Here is a 23293-nt window from a genome sequence, read left to right as displayed (position 1 = left end):
ATTCCTTACACCGATTTGCTGCCGTTGACTGTGGTAGATTACACCCTACGAGATCATGGTTCAACTTTGTTATCTTATCTACAACTCTTATGTTTTTGTGAGGTGAGATGTTTATCTATAAACTATGAATCGCGTTAAAATTGCTTAGAATCTTCTATCACAAACTCTGTGTGCTAATAGTGTTTTGTTATTGTTATTGATCTTGTGTCAATTCCGAGATGTCACAATTTATAAAAATAATGTTTAGAATAATAGTTGGAAAAAATATCCCCAAAATTCATTTATTAATATCAGATAATCTAGCATTTTTAATTTTAAAAAATAATATTAAATTGTGTAATGTTATGTTATTTTAACCCTCAGATCGCTGTTTCAAATTATTATAACAAAGACCGACACACTCTTTTTTGGCATGCGTGTCTAATTAGCATTTGGTCATGAATTTACTCGCAAAATCCGAGATCCGTTAAAATGGGTACATTTTAATCTCTAAAGATTTTTCATCCTAAATTTTGTTAAAGCATCTGAAAGACTCGGCTAGAAAATAAGTTAGCATATTAAAAATAAAAAATTACAGTCAACTTATTAAAAATTCACATTTCAATCATACTCATCAATTCCTGGCAACCTCTTATGAATGACTATATATGTCGAACTTCTTCAAGCATGTAACAAATTACCCACAAATTACCCATCATTTATTATCATAAGGAGCTGATATATCTATTTTAATAATCTAAGATATTAATAACATAATATTTTTTAAATTATAGTCAACGAATATACCTAATATCATTGAAGCACAATATCTTACAGGTTGAGCAAATTTTACATAATGTCTTATAGTTCCAATTTATATAATAATTATAATCAACCATGTTTGAGATGCTCTTACAAGGATGTATTCGATTGAGATTTTAATAGATTTTTTTTATTTATGGATTTTAATGAACTATATGTGATTTTGATGTTTTGCGGATTTTTGATAAAATGTTGTAGCGTTTATATAGATTCTTAATAATTTAAGTATAATACTTCAAAATATCATGTATTTTGGTGGGATTTTAAAAAAAACTTAAAAATACACCCAAAAATCCCACAAAAATCCACAATTTCATGAAATCCAAAAATACAAAATTCATTTCAAATAATTTCAATTGAATACTATGACTTCATGAATGATTTTTTTAATAAAAAAATAGCAATCGAATATACTCCTGTGAGTCAAGATTTTTATACATGGATCAAGGGATGATTGAATGCATTCTAAAATTATTTAATTATTTAATAAACAAGATGTATATGTTCTAATAATTATTTGACCGCACTTTTGGTTATAATTTTAGAAAAATAATATTGAAAAAAATTAAAAAATTAAGCCATGATACAGCCGTAAAACAATATAATAAAGTACTCAAAAGAAAACAATTCAATTTTTTTAAATTTATATTTTTAAACATATTTCGCTTTTCACTCTTCTTTATTATGTTAAATCTAATTTTTACGATTTTTTTTTTCAATTATTTTAAATTTATATTTATAAAAATATTCCCTTTTTGGGTCTTCTTTGTTACGTTGAATCTAATTTACAAAAATTCACTTCGGAGAAATATTTTCCCTTTTTTGTTACCCACGATCTCGAAATTTGAATGAAAATCAAATCCCGCAATTGATGAGAACCCCATCTCTCTCAACTCCTTCTATTTATACTCAAAAGCAAACCCCCATTTCCATCAATTACTCCAATGACCTAACGCACGAACTTGCTTCAAACAAAACGACCACCAACTGTTTGTGAAAATGCCTCGACGAAGAAAACCCTCCAGACCCAAAACAATTAAAAAGTGGGTCAAGAAAACAAACTGGTTGGACCTCCCTGCTGATATAACTGCAAATATACTCCACAGGTTGGGGGCAATTGAGATTCTTGAGAGTGCCCAGAAGGTCTGCACTGCGTGGCGTAGAATCTGCAAAGACCCCGCTATGTGGAGAGTCATTGACATGGAAAATCCTGGGGATTTGGTGGCTATGCCTTTTGATCTTGAGAAGATGTGTCAGCATGCTATTGATCGCAGCCAAGGCCAGCTTGTCGATATTAATATCGAGTATTTTGGCACTGATGAGTTGATGGAGTACTTGGCTCATGGTGGAAGGTATTGTACTTCCGTCATTTCAATTTTATTGATATTTTTTATATGTCGTTTTATTTTCTGTTAATACAAATGTATATGTTGTTTCTGGTTTGTATATGCGGAAGAAGACCTTTGCAGTAAGGGAAGAGATGAATTATTTGTGCTAAATATCAGTAAACTGATGATTAGGATTAGGGTTTCAGAAATTTGTTGTTTAAGCAGGACCACGGTAGTAGATTTTCATTTATTCTTTTGGACTGTCTTCAAATATTATATCTTCAATTCCAATGAACATAATATCAATTTGAGGAAATGGCACGAAGTAAAATTTAGGGTTTTGTAAATTCGAGGAGTAAAGTTGAGACCGGATTACTGTTACTTGATCGGGCAAAGCAAGTACATTTCAACCTTGTTTTTGACAGTCCCATCATCGCATATCTATGTAATCTAATTTATTTCTGAGTTTTAAAAAAAAATATTAAGAAGGATACTAGATTGATCTGAATTGCAGCAGTGCAGTTTTTATGTACTACTCTAATGTTATAATCAAGCGCTCTAGCGACTATAGAGTGCAAAAACAAAAGCACATTCTTAGGAAATCCTCTCGAGTGAACTGCTGCATTTAGGAAAATAAATTTATATATTTAACTAAGCTCTATGCTGCCCTTTCTGCTTTTCACAAAAATCATATATTAAGCCACCAAATTTAGAATGATCACATGATAAGCCACATATTTTACAAGGAAAACTCGTAGGATGTGTTATTATGTAATGGTTATAATTGGTTAGTAACCAAATTTTATATTGTGAGGCTGTTTAATTTTGGGAGATATAAAGCACAAAATATCAGGTCAGCCGTGGACATAATATAACTAAAACTACGGTGTTTTGAAATTTGACGATGGGTGTTCTCATGGGCAGGGATTAGCTTTAGTTTTTAGATGTAGATGTTCTGTTTATGTATAAAAAGGAACCATATGGTATACCCCACTTCGATGTTTATATAACCCGTGGCCTGTTTGGTAGACATTTGAGAAGGAATATCAGATCCAATACTCTGTATGGGATTATTAATCAATGATAATGGACTATAGAAAGTGATGTCATTTATCCAGAGAGTAATTTGAGGGATCATGCTTAAGATGAATAGTCTGGAGGCAGAGCTTATGGATTTAATTTAGCCTGTTCATCTAGTTAGAGGTTGATGTTAGTAACACACGAACGGATGGTTAAGTCATTTAGTGCAGAGATGGAGGTTGAGGTTTCTTTTTTGATGTTATGAGTAACATAACTTTTGTTATATGTATGTCTGTGGAATATATGCTGTTTATCCCACCATCTCTCATATTATAATAATTACTCTTCCTCTTGTTGTCGTGTTGTGTCTTATGTTTGTAACAGATCGAGTCAGCTCAAGCGTCTTAAAGTTTCATGTTGCTATGGCGTGATATATGAATCTTGGAGTGAATTCTTAAAAAAGTCTCCTTTATTGGAGGAAATTGAACTTAACTTAACCGATATTTCAGAAGATGCTGTTGCAAATGCTGGTCAATATTGTCCTATGCTTAAGATATTTAAACATAACAACAGTGATTATATGGCCTTCAACCAAGGAAATGCGGATTATGCTGACAACTTTGTCATGGCTATTGCAAAAGGCATGCCTCAATTACACCACCTAGAAGTGATTGGCAATGCCATGACGAATAAGGGTCTAAAGGCCATTCTAGATGGCTGTCCTCAACTTGAGTCCCTTGATCTACGTCGATGCTTTTACATCAATCTTGATGGGAGTTTTGGCAAGCTATGTATGGAACGAATTAGAAATTTGAAGCTCCCTCGTGACTCATTGGAAGGCCACAAATTTGCATTTGACAGGAGTGAGGATTATCGTGCCATGTATGATGACATGTATGCTGATTATGATTATGATGATGATCCTGACCTTGAAGATGATGAAGACTATGAAGGGCTGTCTGATTATGATATGTATTCTGGTCCTTACTATAATCCTCTTAGAGACATATTTGATGACCCAAATCCAGGTGAATTGTCCCCTTTCGAAGAATATGTGGCAGTAATGCATGCAATGCACGCAATTCATATGGAAAACTCATCTGACTCGGAAAATGAAACCACGGACAGTGAGAAGTCTCGTGATTAGTAGATATAGTATGTTTTGTTTACCAAATGCTTTTCAATTGATGATGTGCTGCCAGCTTTTTGGTTTTATAAGAGCCATAAATCCATTTTGGTAATGACTGTAATCAAATTTCAAGCACATCATTTTGGTTTTGAGAGCATGTATTGATATTATTTGCATGTTTTGGGCAAAAATACTCATGTTAATATAACCTTTAATCCACTGCACCTTATGTTTGCTATATTCACACCTCTGTCATCTTATTTCCTCTGTCTTGTGAGAAAAGGTGTACGTTAAACATGTTTGGAATAGTATCGGTTAATTTTGGTGAAAAGGGTGTTGCCTAAAGAGGTTCCATCTGAAATGAAGTCTACAGCTTCTGAAAATCAACTTGCCTTGGGTTTTTTTTTTCCTGGGGGTGGGGATGGTCGTGAAGGCTTCACACCTAAGCTAATAGGATCCTCACATCTCATTTTTATTCAGCATTTCTTGTGAAGTCAACTATTACTCTTGTTATGAAAACAATCTTGCATTTCTGTTGTCCCTGTATGACCACATATACGTGTGTGTAAATAAATTAGTAGAACAACTGGAGAAGCCGCAATATCTCTTACTCTGTCAGATGTGTCCTGGTATCAGTTGAGTCAAGATTGGCAATTCACCAACTACGCTGTACATGCATATATAAATCATGCGAGTGTATCGCCTACTTGGCGTTTAATATCCCATTAATCTCTTAGCTAGCAAGTTATGATATGCGCATAGTTGGTGGTTTCAGCTGTCATACTTGATAATTGTGTGTGTATGTCAGTGCATTTCATCTGTAGTGTAACAAATGAGAAGAATATTAAGCAGGTCAAAAATTATTAGTAAATTGCAAATTGGAAACACCAGCATCAAACTCAGCTCACCATAACATAAGCAACAAATTTAAAAGGTAACTGTAGAGCATGATATGTGCTATACAAATCATTAACATGAGAGCTTACTATCTAGGACCCAACACTGTAATACTCATTGCATTATTCGATAAACTTGATCCACTGTCATGAGATGGAGACTCTGAACCTTGTTGCACTCTGCTTTCGGTGAAAAAACCTGGCTGCTTTGGCTGGGGAAGCTCTGTTTCGCTGTCCAACATCGAAACGACATATGTCATATTCGGTCTGTCTTGTGGATACGGCTGCACACACAATAATCCGATGTGTATAGCTCGCAGAACTTCTGCTGAATTGCAGGACCCAGACATTGCCTCGTCGGTTAAGTCCAAGAATTCCCCATCGTTAAAAAGCTTCCATGCCTATAATTTTGTTATAATTGTTTCATTAGAGATGGAAAAACGTGATATGAATTGGAATTATATATGTTGGCAATGTTAGGTTCTTTGAGCTTACATGACCGAGAAGGTTAAGGTTGTCCGTTGAATTATAGAATTGTCTTATTTTTTTCCCGCTTACTATCTCCAATACCAACACACCGAAACTGTACGAATCAGATTTAACTGAAAATAATCCTTCAATCGCATACTCTGGTGCCATGTAACCGCTGCACAAGTTAATTTTACATATTTACCAGCTCTCGTGACATTTCATTAGTAGCCAATGTAAAGTATGAAAGATGTTTCTTACTATGTTCCAACCACTCGAACCGTATTTACTGCACTTTCATTGCCTGCGAAACTTCTGGCCAAGCCAAAATCAGAAATTCTGGGACTCATCTCATGATCAAGTAGAATGTTGCCGGCTTTGAGATCTCTATGAATGATTCTCAGTCTCGAGTCTTGATGAAGATACAGCAAGCCTTTGGCAATGCCGTTTATAATATTGTAGCGCTTTGGCCAATCCAGCAACAAGCTTAGCTCTCTGTCTGTCCAGCATACAGTCTTTGTTAGTACACGTTTGAGATTGTATCAACTGGATAATTCACTAGGTAGTTAAAAAAAGCTATCGGAACAAAACAGAAGAATGAAGCTTGTTGAAATGCTAAGAACTCCTACTTAATACTCTGAGAATAATCATACCGAAAATGAAGACATCTAAACTTTTGTTAGGCATGTATTCGTAGATCAATAACATCTCTCCATCCTCAATGCAACATCCCAGAAGCCGCACAAGATTTCTGTGCTGTAGTTTGGCAATGCATTTTACTTCATTCTTAAACTCATCTAGTCCTTGTTTCGAAGTCTTTGAGAGCCTCTTAACAGCTATTTCTCGTCCATCATCCCTAGTTCCCTAAAAATAAGAACCATGCCAATTTAAGAGCTGTATCATGGCTAGTTATGCAATACGGGTGTGTGTTGAAATCTGCATACCTTGTAGACAGGACCGAAACCTCCCTCTCCGAGCTTATTGTTTAGAGAGAAGTTATTGGTTGCTTTAGCTATTGTTTCAATTTCAATCAATGGCAAGTCAAGATCTTTGCCCGAATCTTTATTCCCGCCATCAATATCTTGTTTGAATGTTAATAATCCTGCAAATTTAGTTGAGATATATAGCCAACATTCAACAACCAAAGATCCAAGTTCTTTGAAATTTTATACTAATGTATAAGATCAATTAATTTGTAGATATATTACCTTTACTCCTCATCTTTCTATTTCTGAGTACATATATTAGGCCAGCCAGGACTAGTACTCCCACGACTGCAGGAACGACGATGGCAATGATCTTCACTCCCCCCTTTTTACTTGAGTTTTCATTCACCCCTGTGTATTCAAAACAAGAACAGAAATGATGATAAAAGTTCTAACAAATTAACAATCCTTTTCAGTTAAAATTCGAGAAATAAATGGTCTTACCTGATTGAGAAGAAGCTCTCACATAAAGTGGAAGACCATTGTCTGGGTAATTTCTCATATCAATGAGATCACCAAACCATAACATACATCCACTGCCACCTTGTCTGATATCCACATTTGAATAAGCTGTACAAGAACAATTTTTCCTGCACTCAGTCTCGCAATCAGAAAGGCTCATGCTTCGATTGAACCATGCAGCCTGTGTATTGGGTAATTTAAGGCTCAGAATCTTCTCAAATCTATCTCCATCATTACAAGTCAACTGAGCTGCACGAACACATCCACCAGACCAATCTGAAACTTTCCATTTCTCGGGAAATTTAGGCACAAATCCTTCTAAACATTCACAAGCGCCTAGTCCTGATTGAGCACGAGTAAGGTCACAACTGCCATATGTTCCACAACGTCCATAAGGGTCACATTCATCAAAAAGCACACTGATGTATTGACTGAATGTCCAATTCTGAGCTTGGTCATACCATGTCAGAAGTCGTATAATTCCATCAGGATTCAACACAAACCTCACAGGCCTGGAATTATTGTTGACATCAAACTTGGCGTAAATTTCTTTATTTACCACAATAAGTTTTAGATCAAAATTCAGGTCAGGTGCCTTAAATTGCACCCCACTGAACTGAATACCATCCCATGGTCCAAACCTGAAGTTTATGGTGGAGCGATCCGCGACTTTCATCTGGGGATATCCTTCAAGATGCATTCTGAAAGTGAAATTGCCTGGTGAAGGATCATTCACACTTTTCCAAGACGTAAGATATCGATCCAGCCCTTTACCTAAATCCCATCCAAGTTTCATGCCTGATAAAATATGATCAGTAGGATGATCAACACTTTGCCAAAGATAGTTTGCAGGGTCAGTATCATTTAAGTACCTGACCACAAGGTTTGATGAATCCATCAGTTGTGCCATTACAGGATTACTCACTGCAGCTTTCGTCGAATTGGAAAACCAAATTGTGCTGTTCCTTGCATTCACAAGTTCTAAATTCCCATTCACAAGAATTCTTAACACCCCAGATGTGTCAAGAATTGGCCTCTCTCTGTTAGCTACCCAAACAACAGTCCTGTTTGATACTTTCTTGTACCATATGCCTAAATATCTATTTTTGGAGCTTCCGGGGCTAAAGAATCCCAGCTCGAACACGCCACCAGAAGATACAATGGTGCTATTGCCATCATCTCTGAGGGTCTGCTTCACATTCAAGGTGTCAGCTGCAAAAGAGCTGCTTATCGAAATCAAGAAAAAAATAAAAAAGGAGCACAAGAAAATACTCATGCCAATAGTTCTACTTGATCTCGCAAGTAAAATATTTCATGTCATGCGCACCTTAGACTTCAAACTTATATAGGAAGAAGATAAATATGTTCTTGTACATAAATTTGTGTGAACATGGCATCAAGCACAGCTAGGACTGGCCATCTCTATAACAATATAATATAGTTATTTCCATCTTCTCTGAAAATTCATACTGGAAGACCAGTGGGGAAAGGGTCCCCCTTATTGTCTTTTGCTCAATTTGTCTGACTTAGAAAACTTTATATTTTGTCAAATGACACATGATTGTAAATCAAATCTAGATTAATCATTGTAAACTTGGACCAAAAATCACAACCATTCTGACCTATAGATGCTGCCTTTCTGTTAATACAACAGGTGAGGCTCTTTAACAACTCCTTAAAAATATGAAGACTTTTATGGCTCCTTGATTAGACTATGTACAGGCGTACAGCGCAAATTTATATATTTTCATGTTCAAAAGCATATCAAAATGTTACGAAACTTCTGTGTGCAGAGACAAAACTAATATTTAAAATCCAAACTAGGTGCGAAATATAATTATAGCGGAGTATCATTGTATGCTAAGGTTTTTAAGTATAGCCGTTGTCGTTATGCGGCCCCAAGTTGAAAGTCTGCAAATTGTATATTTCAAGTAGATATGGACCACTTTATTTTTTTCTTTCTTTCTTAATTCATTTGGCCGAGTGATATTGTATCTTATTGAATATATTAGAATAGCCAACATGCAGATGCATAATTCATTTCCGTTATTGCTCAACAGTCAAGTCGTCGCATAACATGCCAAACAAAAGATGAAAACATCGTCGTAGTAAGTGACTGGATAACGAGAGCCTACTTAGCCGAGCTTATTTTCCTCGTTTCTGACTTAAGAATCCGTTTGCGTATAAATTTATAAATTAACCTCTCACTTATATTTGCTCAAAAAACAAAGCTTCTCACTTATGTATTATATTTATTTTGATTATTGAAATTCGAATTCTTAAAGATGTATATATTCAGTTTAAATTAATATTATATTATTGTATAATTTATTTTTATATCAAATAAATTATGAATCACAAATAAATTTATCCAAACCGATTAATGAAATTATATTTTATTCATAAGTAAGTTTTTATTTATAAGTAATAATAAGAAAGTGTTTTTAAAAAATTAATCAGTCTCTAAATATAGTGTGCAGGATCATACATGTACCTTAAACTGACCATTTCTTAAGCAAAGTGCGAACACAAAAAATGGGGAGGAAATGGTATGTATTTTCTGTGAATGCAATATTTTGTAGGAAGGTATATTCTACGAATTTACATTCGGTGGAAATGGGTAACTGGAATCGCAAATCTTGTACATGTTGATAACAATTTCTACCGATCACCCGTTGAAAAGCAACACATATAGATATCACACTAAAATCTTACTGATTTTGATAGGTTTCGTTGGAGAAGAATTTTTTTAGTTCACCTTGGTAAACTCTTAAGATTTTCTTCTTCTCATTTTCTTGTGGATTTGAGAATTAGAAACTGTATAAGAGTGTTTTTATGATTAACATTTAAATTCGAACTTTCGGATCATCATTCATCCCTAAGCAACTGCAATGCAAAAGCCGCGGGAAAGAAGCAACACAGGAATATAAACTAAACGAGAGCAATAATGAAAAAGCTCAACCATTCAAGACCATATTTATTTCTTACATGTGATTACTATCACTCGCAATATTTATTACAGATATCCACAGGTGGACTGGTCTTGAGAACTTGTAGGACTTAAAGCTCACACAAACTTTATATCGAAGATCTGTTTCGTTGTGGGTGTATCCGTGGATCGCTTGACAACCGATATCTTGTTATCTTTATTCACTTCCCAAACGTATTTATTGTTCACATCTGAAACACTGCGATCATGATTAAATAACCAACGTTCAGTATCACCTCCATCGCACACATCATGAACCAGGACTTTACCGTCCGAAGAAGATTTCGATTTGATGCAATTTGTAGTCGACATACTTGGTCGGACAGTACCATCGGAGTACAATGCCCATTGCTGAACACTTTGATCAGTGCAGCTGCTCACTTGGACAGTGTTGTTGCCAGATGCTACCATACAAGTACTTTTGTAGCTATAAATAGCGGTCACTACGGGCTCTGTGGTGTTCGTTAAGCTCCAGCCCTGGCTTGACGAATATGATTTTTGTTCGAGAGTCAATAAACTCCAGCTGTACCCTGTGAAGGCACTTAAAGCTAACTTAGAATCTTTGTTGATGATGTTACCATTGTCCTCTATTGTCCACAGATTACTTGAATACTCTGGCGCGGTGCTGCAGTTATGGATCATCACGTATTGTTGAATTTCGAGACGGTATGCAGTCAAGCACTTTCCTTGGGACTGGATTGTGCCGTCTTCCATCAGAGTCCAGAGTTGATTGGCGTAATTGGTGGATTTACACGGCCACAGGATGACTGGGTTTCCGTCGTCGTAGAATCCGTCCTGCACATCAGCACAGAGGCCGTTGCGCCCAATGAGACGGACAGTAGGCTCTCGGACGTTAGTACAAGAATCGCATACGTAAAGAACAAGAGCAATGTTTCGGCCTAAAGTTGGAGTGATTGAGGTTATGGTCACTTCCTGGTTCGAGGCATTGGATAACACCAGTGGAGGGGAAATCACACCACCAACGGATTCTTGGATACTAGCTGAGAGATCTTTCCAATTTTCTTCGAAGGTGATCATGGCGTCTGTTGGGAGGTAGGTCTCGCTAATCTGTTCGGCCACAAGGTTCTCCACATATCTGCGACATTTGAAATTGAACTTATGATTATCGTGTCACAGTTATTAATATCACCATTTGCCGTTCATGTTTCAAATGGAATAATTTGGTGTTTACATGTATCATCAGGTCAGTTTATATTGGTCCAAGTCTCAGGTTTAACCTTCCCAGAAAAGTTCATGTCTGTTGTGCAACAGTTGGAGGTTAGAATGGCAATTAAAGGGCGACTGGAGTTCCTTCGAGATTGAACTCTTCTTAATTATCTGATTCGTTAGTATCTCATCTATTTTGGATTAATTCCTTTTTTTTTTTCTCGCAAAATAATTAGCTTTACTGACAGGAAGCAAGTAAAAGACCATGAGTGTGTGTCGTTTTAGTTAGAAAAATAATATTTTAAATATCAGTAAAAAATAGTAGTCATATCGGTACCTGTAGCGGATGGCCTCTGCAACCATCTGAAGGGTAATTATCATGCACCGAGCCAAAGAGGACTCATCCGTAAGATCGTGCAAATGCTTGATGCATTTATCCAATTCAGACATCCCCAAACTTATATTCCTCCTGGACCCTGCTATTTGCTCCATAGGCCAGTATCCAGTTTCGAATGGAAGCGGGTGACGCGTAATGCCTGGAAACACGTTCGATGTGTCTTCGACATCAGTATCCGAAAAGAAGCAAGCCTCGTATTCAGTTCGGTAACCGATGACATAAACATCAGATTTATCTATTGCCAGAGTGATGCGCTTCTCATCGGAATTAAAGAGTGCCACATAAAGATAACGATCAGATTCTTCCAATTTGACTGGATTGTAGAGTCTGGGTATGCCATGGACCGTGTCTCCGCTTACGAGTTCCTCTCGCACATTGTTGATGAATCTCGAGTACCTTTTTTGGGTGGCCTGAGCCGTATCGAATGGGAGCAACGGGTAGAATGTGAACTTTTCTTCAATTTTTTCTGATGGCATGAGCAGCACCTTGTCTCGAGCATTGCAAATGCTACTTGCGAGACATGCCGCCGCAACTGCCAAAAACAATAGCCTTGATCCGATATTCGAAATCGCCATTTACCTGCACACATGCACGCACAGAGATGACAATTACATATGTATTCATTAAGATTTTACGTGAAGCTAGTATAAGGAAGCAAGCTAATCAATATTGACGTTATGCATCGAAAGAATTCATCAACTTAATAATACAAGTCTCAAGTATATATGTGTTTGCATGAGAAGAGCAGTGCTTACACAGTGAGAATACAGGAGATCTGAGTTGTTGTGAATATGCAGGGAACCTGAGGCTATTTATAGATTTTTTGCAGGGGAAGTTACTGCTCAAAACTTTTACTGTCCTCGTTTTACACCATCTATTCCTAAATGATATCAAGCCTGGGCAATGATATAAGTAAGATATCCCTCAACTGAGTATAAGATTCCGTCGAATATTCTTTTAACAGCTTAAAATTTTAAATAACTGATTAGTTAACAATTTAACATGATGCAGGAAGTTCACGATCAATTATAACATTAAAGGCTTACAAAATAAAATTAACAACAAAATATATGTCGGAGACCGGTCTTTTTTTTTTTTTTAATTTGATGGTCCAAAATTCAAAATTTTAATATAATAATTATATATTGTCTTCATTCATTAAAAAGTTAGCTATAGGCCAATTTTTTTAGAAACAGGATTAGTTTTTTCTAAAAAGTGGCTTTTAGCCATTTTTTTGAAACGCAAAATCAAAGTGTAACCACTTAATTGTAAATTTGAAATTCTGATCATTAAAATAAAAAATAGATAAAATTCAGCCAATATTTTACATTTTACTCTAAAAATAATGATTGCTGAAATACGGTGCTAAAACTGATTTTTTCGATGTTCAAATGCAATTTATTCTGTCATTTTATTGAAGGTACACGTACTTAATACCTGGTCCGATTCCTATACCTTGATTAGCATGCCATGCCTTCGTTTCCAGATTTCTGCTGGTTGAGTTAACTAAGTACTCCCTCTGCTCTTTTATATAAGTCACCTTGATTTTTTGCACATTATTTTAGGAGCTTTGACCACATATTTAAAATTAATATTTTTAAAGTTTTTTTTTTCTGAATAATAATATTTATGTTATATTTTTATTCAGAAAAAAAAATTAAAAATATTAATTTTAAGTAAGTGGTCAAAGCTCCTAAATTAATGTGCAAAAAATCAAGATTGACTTATATAAAGGACCAGAAGGAGTACTTGCAAAGCTTGTAAGTTGATGCGCATGCATTTCAGAGCTCAGCGAAAAATATTATTTTTAAATCACAGTTGAAGCCAATTGCTAAATTACCAGGAGCTAGCCAGAGCAGCGATTCTGGGATAGATATTATGCTATCTTCTATCGTCTAATTTCTATCTTCAAATTTTTTTACATCATCCCTTAACTTCGATTCTATCGTTTAATTTCATCTTCAACTTTTTTTGTAAATCATCCCTTAACTTCGATTACTCCATATTTTAGCTCGTCGAGAATTTGATAACTTTGATGTAGACATGAGTACACATATATAGCTGGAAAGATTTGTAATTATGTAGCTAGGGTTGTGTGTCATGTCTAGGCCGATTGGAGATGAGACAGCATAACAATTATTAAAATAATTTTAAGTAAAGTTCTGGCTCCTCCTGCTTACACTGTCACATTTTCACTAAACAAAAAAAACATGTGTTTTGGATCTAGTCCAGGACGATTCTTGTGTGGTAGCAGAAAGGCTTGTAGGTTTCTATCAGAATACGCTATCTCTATCTAAATAATTGAGAGCTTGGAGCAACGTTTTCGGTTCTATATTTCACATAGATATTCTCCCTTGATGCACACAACTGCGATGGCCTTAGCACCACTGTCTCCGGCCAAATTAGATGATAGCTTAACTTTGAAAATGTGTGTTAAAGATGTATGGTTGATATAAATCAGCTATGCATTTTATTTCTGAACATTGTTTCTAAAAACAGATTAAAAATTATATTTATATACATATTAAAATGACAAACTATAACTAACTAAGGCTGCACATGGGCTGGGTTGAGGCGGTTTCGACCATTTAAGCAATCCAACCCATTTAATACGGGTTACAAATTAACTCATTAATCATAAAAAAATTTACAAACTCAACCCTACTAATTGTAAGACGGGTTGGGTTGGTTAGAGTGGGGTTGATCGGGTTGGAAAAGACAATATCATGTTAAAGTCATATCATATATTGCAAACAACAAATTATTGTATTAGGTAGCAGAGACTAATTTGAGTGACATGCATGCCTACCGTGCATTATTAAATTAGATGCATCCTGTTACTACCAGAGTCTTATTCTATCACAATGCTAAAGATGCAAAAAACATTGGCACGTAACACCTTATGTCACAATACCACCAGAACTTACAATTAGAAACACAAGAAGCAGCATTCATGTGAATAGATCTTAAACTAACATAAATTTGTGCTTTCATTGCTACTTACTAGAGTAAGTAATTATGTATGGGAACCGGTTGGGTTGATTTAAGGTTTTTAAAAGATATATATATATATATATATATATATATATATATATATATATATATATATATATATTTTGACCCAACTCATTATAAATGACCCAACCAAAAATCAACCCAATTATCCCACGGTTTTGAATGGGTCAGTTTAATCGGCCCAGTTCATGGTTGGGCTGGATTGGTTTTAACGGGTTGGACAACCCATAAGCAGCCTATAACTAACTTAATAAATTACTATATTTTTGCTCGACAACAATTTTAGAATATATAAGAGCTGTTTAAAAGGTGCAGTATATTGTGGCCACTTCTGACAGCATATTATTGTAATCATAAGAGATCCTGGCGCATCAACAACGAACATAACTCTCATGTAAAAGTTTATATTACAAGTCGCACAAAAAAATTACAAAAATTCTGTTAAAAATTATACACTTTAATTGGAGTCAAATATTAGTCAACCACGATATATGAGTAATATAATTATTAAATTTAATACAAAATTCTTTAATATTGGATTTAAATTGAGATAAGATTGATGTTAAATTTAATATGCTAAATTCTTTTGAGAATATTTGCAAAGATACTAATCTATTAGAAAATATTTGAAAAAAATACAATCGCAACTAGATGCTACTTAAGTTAATTGGTCCCACAAAAGTTCCAAGTATGGTTACATCTAGTTGCAAGTGATTGTAACAGATTGCGTATTTTTGTAAATATTTTTAAAAAAATTATATTTTTACAAAATATTTAAAAAAACGTAGTATTTTTGGACTTGGATGTTTATAAGAAAATTCCCTTTTTTTAGGAAAACGCCGAAAGACTTTTAAAAAAATCAACTACTCCTTTCCTCCCACCCAATTTTTTACGCTTTCTCTTTTGGGACGTCTCACCCAATTCTTTACATTTCAAAACTTACAAAAAATAGTCAATGAGTCTCACCACTTATCCACTTTTCTTTTGGGACGTCTCACCCAATTCTTTACATTTCAAAACTTACAAAAAATAGTCAATGAGTCTCACCACTCATCCACTTTTCTTTTCTTTTCAGACTACTTTTACTCCACTATCTTCTTTTTATATATTAAAAATCAATGGGTCCCCACTACTTCAACCACCTTTTTTTATCATTTCCACTACTTTATACATATTTCTTAACCTCTTTGTCCAACCCATCCCATAAGAAATGGGGAGGACGGAAGGAATAATTTCTAGCTAGAGTTGTACACCTCATGTGGATGACAGCTAAACCTATATCTTTGAAAATTGTACTACTTCCGTCCCTTTTTATCTGTCATTTTGACTTTTTGCACGTAACTTAAGGTGATTAAAGAACATATTTCTACTTATTATTTTTAAAATTTCTTTTTCTGAATTAAAGTTTATAGTTTATATTTTTATTCACAAAAAAAAATTTAAAAATAATAAACAGAATTATGTTTTTTACTCACCTTAAGTTACGTGCAAAAAGTCAAAAGGACAAGTAAAAAGGGACGGAGGTAGTAAAATCAACATGAATTCAGACTACTACTCAACCACACTTTCACATTTGAGTTACTAAGGGCAAACCCACAGTGGCCTAAAGGTTCAAATTTGAACCGGTTTCGGTCTAAATCCTCTCAACAATGGCCTAAATCTTGGTCCAAATCTAGGCCGGTGAACAGTATTGGCCTAAATTTAGGCCGGCACTCTTCACCGGCCTAAATCTTTTTAGTAATATAATAATAACTTTTTATCTTTTGTATATTTAGTTATAAATGATTTTATGTTAATATAATTATTAAATATTTATAAATTATATTTAATATAGTTTTCTTAAATAATTATATATATATTAATTATGAAATATAATAAAATTAAATACCTTTTAAAATAATTCAAATTAACAACAAATTAAAATACTAGATTTCAACAATTTCTTGGACGACATCGAAAATTTAAAAATAAAAAAACTCATATTGCATTTCGAGATGCATCAATTGAGCATTTGTGGAAACAATATATTAATTCGGAGTAGTATTAAATCTTTGTAAATTTTACTTTAGTTAATTAAAGAAAATGTTAAATTTTCTTTTATTTTCTTTGTTTAAATGTAATGTTTTTCTAATTTAATGAATTTATTGAGTTTAATATTAATATGAAATCTTATATTATTGTTAAAAGATTAGAATAATAATATAAAAATTGTTAGAAGAATACAATATTGATATATGAATTTGAACCAAAATTTAGGTCAAACTGTTGGAATGAAAAGATGATTCGGTCTAAATTTGGATCAATATTTAGGCCAAAAAGTGGTTCCACTATAAGATGGCCTAAGCACAAAACACATGTGTTTTGGATTTACTGCAGGGCAATTGTTGTGGACCCTTGTGGTCGCAAAAGGTGTTAGGAATTAGGATATCTATGTGATATGTCTATCCAAATGATTGAGGGTTTGGAGCAAACAGTGTTGGTTCTGTAATTCACAAATAATAAAAGACATTTGTCCTACGCGCACACGGCTATGGCCTCTGCAATAACGATGCTATGATGTGTCATATATACAGTACGTAGGATCACATGGTAAAATAAATTACGGGCCACTTCGTACATGGTATTATATAAACGTAATTAACTAAAAGTTATTTAATTGTGCAAAGTTTTAATTGTTTCTGTCATGATATTAAAATATAGAAACTACTGTAATATACAGCTCACTAGTTGATTAAAATAAGAATTTAAGGAAATAACACTAATTTTCGAAACTAGTCATGAATATTCTCATTTCCGGTCATAATTTATTTACTCAAAATAATTTGTTATAAATTATATAGAAAAAATGCTGAATTCATTTCATTTACTCAGAATAATTTGATGCGATTAATTTTTTTTTATTTTAAAAGAATATCTGCAATTTACTCAAATTTAAAGGCTTTAACGAACATATTTATCTAAATCTTTGGGTATATACTCAAATCATGTTCTACTTTCAACAGTAAACATTACCACTACGTTTTTCATGAAACCAAACGATAATTTAAGATGCGAGCTCACAAATGATTTGTATTCCGTACACAAATTATTGGAGCCCTATAGCGTTGCATGCTCTTATAATTCACCTCTAATTTATAAGACCCATTTTCAAGACTCCAACCATGTTGCATCCTTATTATATTATTAATATATATTATAAATATAAAATTTAATAATTGAGCACGATTAGATAATCCAATGGTTGAGGATATATCATTTGTTGTCCCGGTCATGAGTTCCGACTCTTCTTAGAATATAAGTCATAGCAAAAAAAATGATTAAAAATAATACTCCCTCCGTCCCAGCCAATTCTTTACGTTTGGTTTGAGCACGGAGGTTAAGAAATATATATAAAGTAGTGGAAAAGTGAAAGAAAAGTGGATGAAGTGGTGGGACCCATTGATTTTTAATGTATAAAAAGGAGATAGTGGAGTAAAAGTAGTGTGAAAGGGAGTAAAAGTAGTGTGAAAAGGAAGGAAAAGTTGGGAAGTGGTGGGACCCATTAACTATTTTAAGTAAGTTTTGAAATGTAAAGAATTGGATAGGACCATCCAAAAAAAAACTATAAAAAATCTGTTGGGACGGAGGGAGTATAAAAAGTTATTGGAGCCCGTTTGATATAGCGTTGCATGCTCTTATAATTTACCTTTAATTTGTAAAAGCATCTCAACCATGCCCCATTTTTAATTAAAAATTATTTATACATATTATAAATAATTTTTTTAGAAATTATATAAAAAAACATAATTTTAATAACACATTCCCCTTGTATGGTGTTGGCTATATTTGTTATCAAAAATTTGTAAGAAAATTTCACATCATTTATTATCATTTTATTTTTGTGAGACATTCTATATATAATAATTAAATATTAATAAAATACTAGTTTTAACATGGAAAATATTAGTACCCAAAAATTGTTATCAATTTTTTTTCTAAATCTAGATAGCAATATGATTGGTTTCACTTACACCGATAATAATGGGACCCATATATGCAAATCAACCAACCAACTAAAATTAATCAAATAATTTAGATTGCGTAATACTACTCTTTTAATATATAATCATATATAATTAACTCATACAGTCAATAACATTAAAACTCAATTTTGTATACTCAACAAATTTTACAAAAGCTTTATAATTATGAAAGGCACTGGTTGTCTCAGTTGTCGGTTGTCATATCCACTTACCAGAAATATTGCTATATGTATTTCTTAGATAATTTCTGACTGACACCCTAAAGATCAATAAATTTCGAATTTCTGTGGCCGACAGCTAGCCCTGGTACAAAGTTTACATAAAATGGAAAGTGACTTTTTGGTTCGTATTTAAACTAAACCTACAAATAATTTCAAGAATTCGATTAAAAACTGATTTTCATGATCGAAATAACCAATCCATTGTGTTGATTATGAATACGGTAAATTTGGTCATTTATCATGTTTCCTTATAGTGTTAATAGAGTATTTTCATAATTTGTTCAATTTTTTATTAATTTTATTTCACTTTCATATAATAATTATAATTTCCACCTCAAACTTGGATAGAGAGGTTATCGGATATATTTCCTAATCGGCTTAATTTTGATTTATGGGAGATATATATGTCGTTAATTGTAAAAATGTACTAGATCGATTTGCGCTTAGGAAATAAAGAGGACCCGAACCCTAATGGCATATATTATCTGGTCCCTATTCAGCAACTCAATTCTCACTTATCACAGAGCACATAAAATTTATATCTTTTATGATAAAATAATTAAAGGAGAGCTTTCCTAGACTTTTGTCTACATTCATAACAGTAGCAGAGCGATCAATGTTTCTGCAAATGTATTTCTGAGTATCTACCATACATTGTAAGCAAAACCAACTGAGGTAAGGTACCTAGCTACTTATGTTCATTATATCTTTGGTGTTGTATAAATAATTTACTGAGAGAAGGTACCTAGTTACTTAAGTTCTCTAGAGTTATGTTTTCTTAATTTAATTCGAACTGTTAGGTCATCCTTAGATAACTGCAATGCACGAGAACGAAAACGACGATAATGATAAACAGCTTTATACAAGACGATAATATAGTACTCTTACAATATTACGTGAGATTTACTATCACTTATTCATCATATGCATCCGTAGGTGGTGTTTCGATTCTCAATGAGAACTTGTAATTCGATCAGCTCACACAAACTTTATGTCGAAGATCTGTCTAGTGGTAGGTGTATCTGCAGAGCGTTCCACAACTGCTATTCTCTGATCTTTTCTTACTTCCAGAACATATTTATTGGACACATCAGAAACACTGCGATCATGATTGAATAACCATCGTTCACCATTCCCTCCATCGCACACATCTTGAACCGCAATTTTACCATTCGGAAAGTATTTTGATACGAGGCAGTTTGCAGTCGACATACTTGGCCTCACTGTACCATCAGGATAAATGGCCCATTGTTGAACACTTTGGTCTCTGCAGCGGCTCAAATGAACACCATTATAGTGTGATGCTTGCAAACACATACTCTTGTAGCCTATAATAGGGGTCACTATTGGTTTTGTGCTGTTACTTAAACTCCAACCTTGGCTTGATGAGTATGATTTTTGTTCAACATTCAAATAACTCCAACTATACCCTGAGCCTGCATTCAAAGCTAAATTAGACTCTTTATTTACGATATTCCCGTTGTCCTCTATCTCCCACTTGTTACCGTAATACTCGGACTTGATGATGCAATCATGAATCGTCGCATAATTTCCAAGACCGGATACTGTCAAGCACTTTCCTTGGGATCGAATTGTGGCGTCTTTTTTCAGAGTCCATAGTTAATTGGCATTATCGGTAGACTTACATGGCCTCATGATAACCGGTAATCCATCGTAGTAAAACCCAAATGGCACATCAGCGCATAGACCGTTGCGGCCAATAATATGCACAGTAGGTTCTGCGATGTTGGTACAAGAATCGCATACGAAAAGAATGACGGCAATATTTCGGCCTAAAGTTGGACTGATTGAGGTTATGGTCACGTCCTGGTTTGACGCATCCGATAACACCAATGGAGGGTAAATTACACCGCCAACTGATTCTTGAATTTTGGTGGACAGTTCTTTCCAGTTTTCTTCCAAGGTGATCATGGTGGGAGTTGGTAGGTAAGAGCATCTCCAAGAGCCTCCTTGTTGGCTCCTAAATATAATATAAAAAATGTGGCTCTTAGTAATTTAAGACAAAGTTAAGAGTGTAAACTCCAACAATACTCTCTACATCTCTTCTCTATTTCATATTTTATTCATATATTGGGCTCCATTATAACAAAAGAGAGGGAAAGATGGAGGTTGATTGGAGGAAAGGATTTTTTTATTGTGAAAAAATAAGTTAGGAGCCATGTGGTGGCTCTTAACTTTGAGGAGAGAGGAGAGAGAAACAAGAGCCTCTTAAGATTTAAGAGCCACTTAAGAGTCTCTTGGAGCAACATTTTGCTTCTCCCTTCTCAAATCTCAAGTTAGGAGCCTAAATGAAGAGTCTCTTGGAGATGCTCTAACCCTCGTTGGTCTCGCCAATGTGTTCAACCAGGAGGTTCTCTACATATCTGCAACATTTAAAATTGCACTCATTATAAAATTAGATGCGTTCATGTCAACTGTGACTTCTTTGGAAACAGAGTTCCTCTTCCCCAAGATTAGGTATATGATTATTCTTTTTTTTTTGTGCGTTTTCAATAATACCTTAATTTTCTTTTCTTTGGCAAAAATTTGGATTCTAATTTTCTATTTTGCAAAAATAATGATTCAACCAACACGTCCAAATAATAAATAATCTGCAACCTCAAACTAATAAACGACACGGTTTTATATTCAAAAAAAATTCCAATTGGAGCGTCAGCAAAGTAATGGCAGAAAAACAACCGTGAGTGTCTATACATCTGAAATTTATTGATCAATATGATCAGTACCATCAGTACCTGTAGCGGACAGCCTCTGCAACCATTTGAATGGTAATTAGCATGCACCGAGCCAAAGAGGAGTTATCCGTAAGATCGTGCAAATGCTTGATGCATTCATCCAATTCAGACATCCCCAAACTAATATCCCTCCTGGACCCTGCTATTTCCTCCATACCCGAGTATCCATTTTTGAATGGAAGCTGGTGACGCGTAATGCCTGGAAACAGGCTCGATGTGTCTGCGCCATCAGTATCCGAAAAGAAGCAAGCCTCATATTCAGTTCGGTAACCGACAATATAAACATCAGATTTATCTATTGCCAGACTGATGCGCTGCTCATCAGAATTAAAGAGCGCCACCTGAAGATACCGATCAGATTCTTCCAATTTGACGGGATTGTAGAGTCTGGGTATGCCATGGACCGTGTCTCCGCTTACAATTTCCTCTCGCACATTGTTAATGAATCTCGTGTACCTTTTTAGTGTGGCCTGAGCCGTATCGAATGGGAGTATCGGGTAAAATGTGAACTTTTCTTCTATTTTTTCTGGTGGCATGAGCAGCACCTTATCTCGAGCACTGCAAATGCTACTTGCGAGACATGCCGCCGTAACTGCCGAAAACAATAGCCTTGATACGATAATCGAAATCGCCATTTACCTGCACACATGCACGTACAGATGACAATTATATATGTATGAATTATAGTTTTACGTCAACAATAGTATAAGGAAGCAAGAGAAAAATCAGTATTGACGTTAATCATACAAGTAACGAGGTGTTTGTATGAGAAGAGCAGTGCTTACACAATGAGAATACACTAGATATCGACTTCTTATAAGATGGATGGAACCTGAGACAATTTACAGATTTGGGAAATCACAGCTTAAAACTTTTACCGGTTGTTTAATTGAGTGCGATTTCAAAAAGATTATCTCGTGAAACTGAAAGTAAGTAGTAGAAGTGTAATACTGTAGTTATCATAATATTACACTGCAAGTGAATTTTTGATGGGTTGATAATATGGTTTTCGGGAATGTTTTTCAAATAATTCTACAAATATTAAATAGACAGTAACAGTTTATTAAAAATAATGTAGATTAACGAGTGATATTCTAGGATTTAATTTATGATATTAATTGAACTACACCTAAAAGTACTTAATCTGGTCTAATATTTTTTATAAATATAAATTTAAGTTGATTCCATCCACATATGATATAGTTGAAGCCGCCGAGGACGAGAAAAATTAATATTGAAACATGACATCAATCTGAGATGCACTCTGTTCATTTCTCGATTGATCAAATGCTCTAAGATTCAAAACCACCATCAAAAATTAAATAGTAAATAACCGTAAAAAAATGTTTTAGGATATTTTTATTATTCTGAGCCACTATCACACATTATCTGGGTGTTTGACAACAGCTTAAAAGCCAGCTTTTTGGTATATAAGTTAGAAGCACTTATTTCGTAACATTTGTGTAAAAAGTCAAAAAATACTTATAAAAAGCTAGGAATGCTTTTGTTTTATGGTTTCTACTTATTTACCAAACACTTTAATCACTTATAAATCTTAACCTGCTTCTAACTTCTACTCCACTTATTTATTTTAAGCAAGAAGTACTTATTTTAAATTCACACAAACGGGCCTGTA

The 23293-nt window shown here is 34.3% G+C and overlaps 4 protein-coding genes across 5 annotated transcripts; 1 reads left to right on the top strand and 3 right to left on the bottom strand.

The window, feature by feature from the left end:
* Nucleotides 1-1580: 1580 nt before the first annotated feature.
* Nucleotides 1581-4526, top strand: LOC108206491 (F-box protein SKIP19-like). The gene is made up of 2 exons (XM_017376812.2): nt 1581-2153; nt 3534-4526. Exons 1-2 carry the CDS (start codon nt 1801-1803, stop codon nt 4294-4296), a joined length of 1116 nt encoding a protein of 371 aa, XP_017232301.1. The 5' UTR covers nt 1581-1800; the 3' UTR covers nt 4297-4526.
* A 585-nt stretch (nt 4527-5111) lies between these two features.
* LOC108206575 (G-type lectin S-receptor-like serine/threonine-protein kinase At4g27290) lies at nt 5112-8502 on the bottom strand. Of its 2 annotated transcripts, XM_064088171.1 has the most exons (8): nt 7963-8100; nt 7073-7888; nt 6851-6979; nt 6587-6744; nt 6296-6506; nt 5904-6141; nt 5670-5820; nt 5112-5575 (listed from the first exon to the last, which is right to left on the bottom strand). In XM_064088171.1, exons 2-8 carry the CDS (start codon nt 7884-7886, stop codon nt 5264-5266), a joined length of 2013 nt encoding a protein of 670 aa, XP_063944241.1. In that variant the 5' UTR covers nt 7887-7888; nt 7963-8100; the 3' UTR covers nt 5112-5263. The 2 variants fall into 2 exon arrangements, with proteins under 2 accessions (XP_063944241.1, XP_017232408.1); XM_017376919.2 differs by having other exon boundaries at nt 7073-8502.
* A 1515-nt stretch (nt 8503-10017) lies between these two features.
* LOC108206216 (abrin-b-like) lies at nt 10018-12514 on the bottom strand. The gene is made up of 3 exons (XM_017376442.2): nt 12399-12514; nt 11584-12222; nt 10018-11175 (listed from the first exon to the last, which is right to left on the bottom strand). Exons 2-3 carry the CDS (start codon nt 12216-12218, stop codon nt 10158-10160), a joined length of 1653 nt encoding a protein of 550 aa, XP_017231931.1. The 5' UTR covers nt 12219-12222; nt 12399-12514; the 3' UTR covers nt 10018-10157.
* Nucleotides 12515-19732: 7218 nt separating this feature from the next.
* On the bottom strand, nt 19733-22437 carry LOC108208320 (abrin-b). The gene is given in 3 exon segments (XM_017378836.2): nt 19733-20882; nt 21658-22296; nt 22405-22437. Coding segments are annotated over 2 exon segments (1638 nt in total). The 5' UTR covers nt 22293-22296; nt 22405-22437; the 3' UTR covers nt 19733-19879.
* Nucleotides 22438-23293: the final 856 nt, after the last annotated feature.

The sequence above is a fragment of the Daucus carota genome, chromosome 2 (assembly GCF_001625215.2).
Source record: "Daucus carota subsp. sativus chromosome 2, DH1 v3.0, whole genome shotgun sequence".
Classification (NCBI taxonomy): Eukaryota; Viridiplantae; Streptophyta; class Magnoliopsida; order Apiales; family Apiaceae; genus Daucus; species Daucus carota.
Note: the sequence above shows the minus strand (reverse complement) of the source record. Positions and strands in the feature narration are given on the sequence as shown.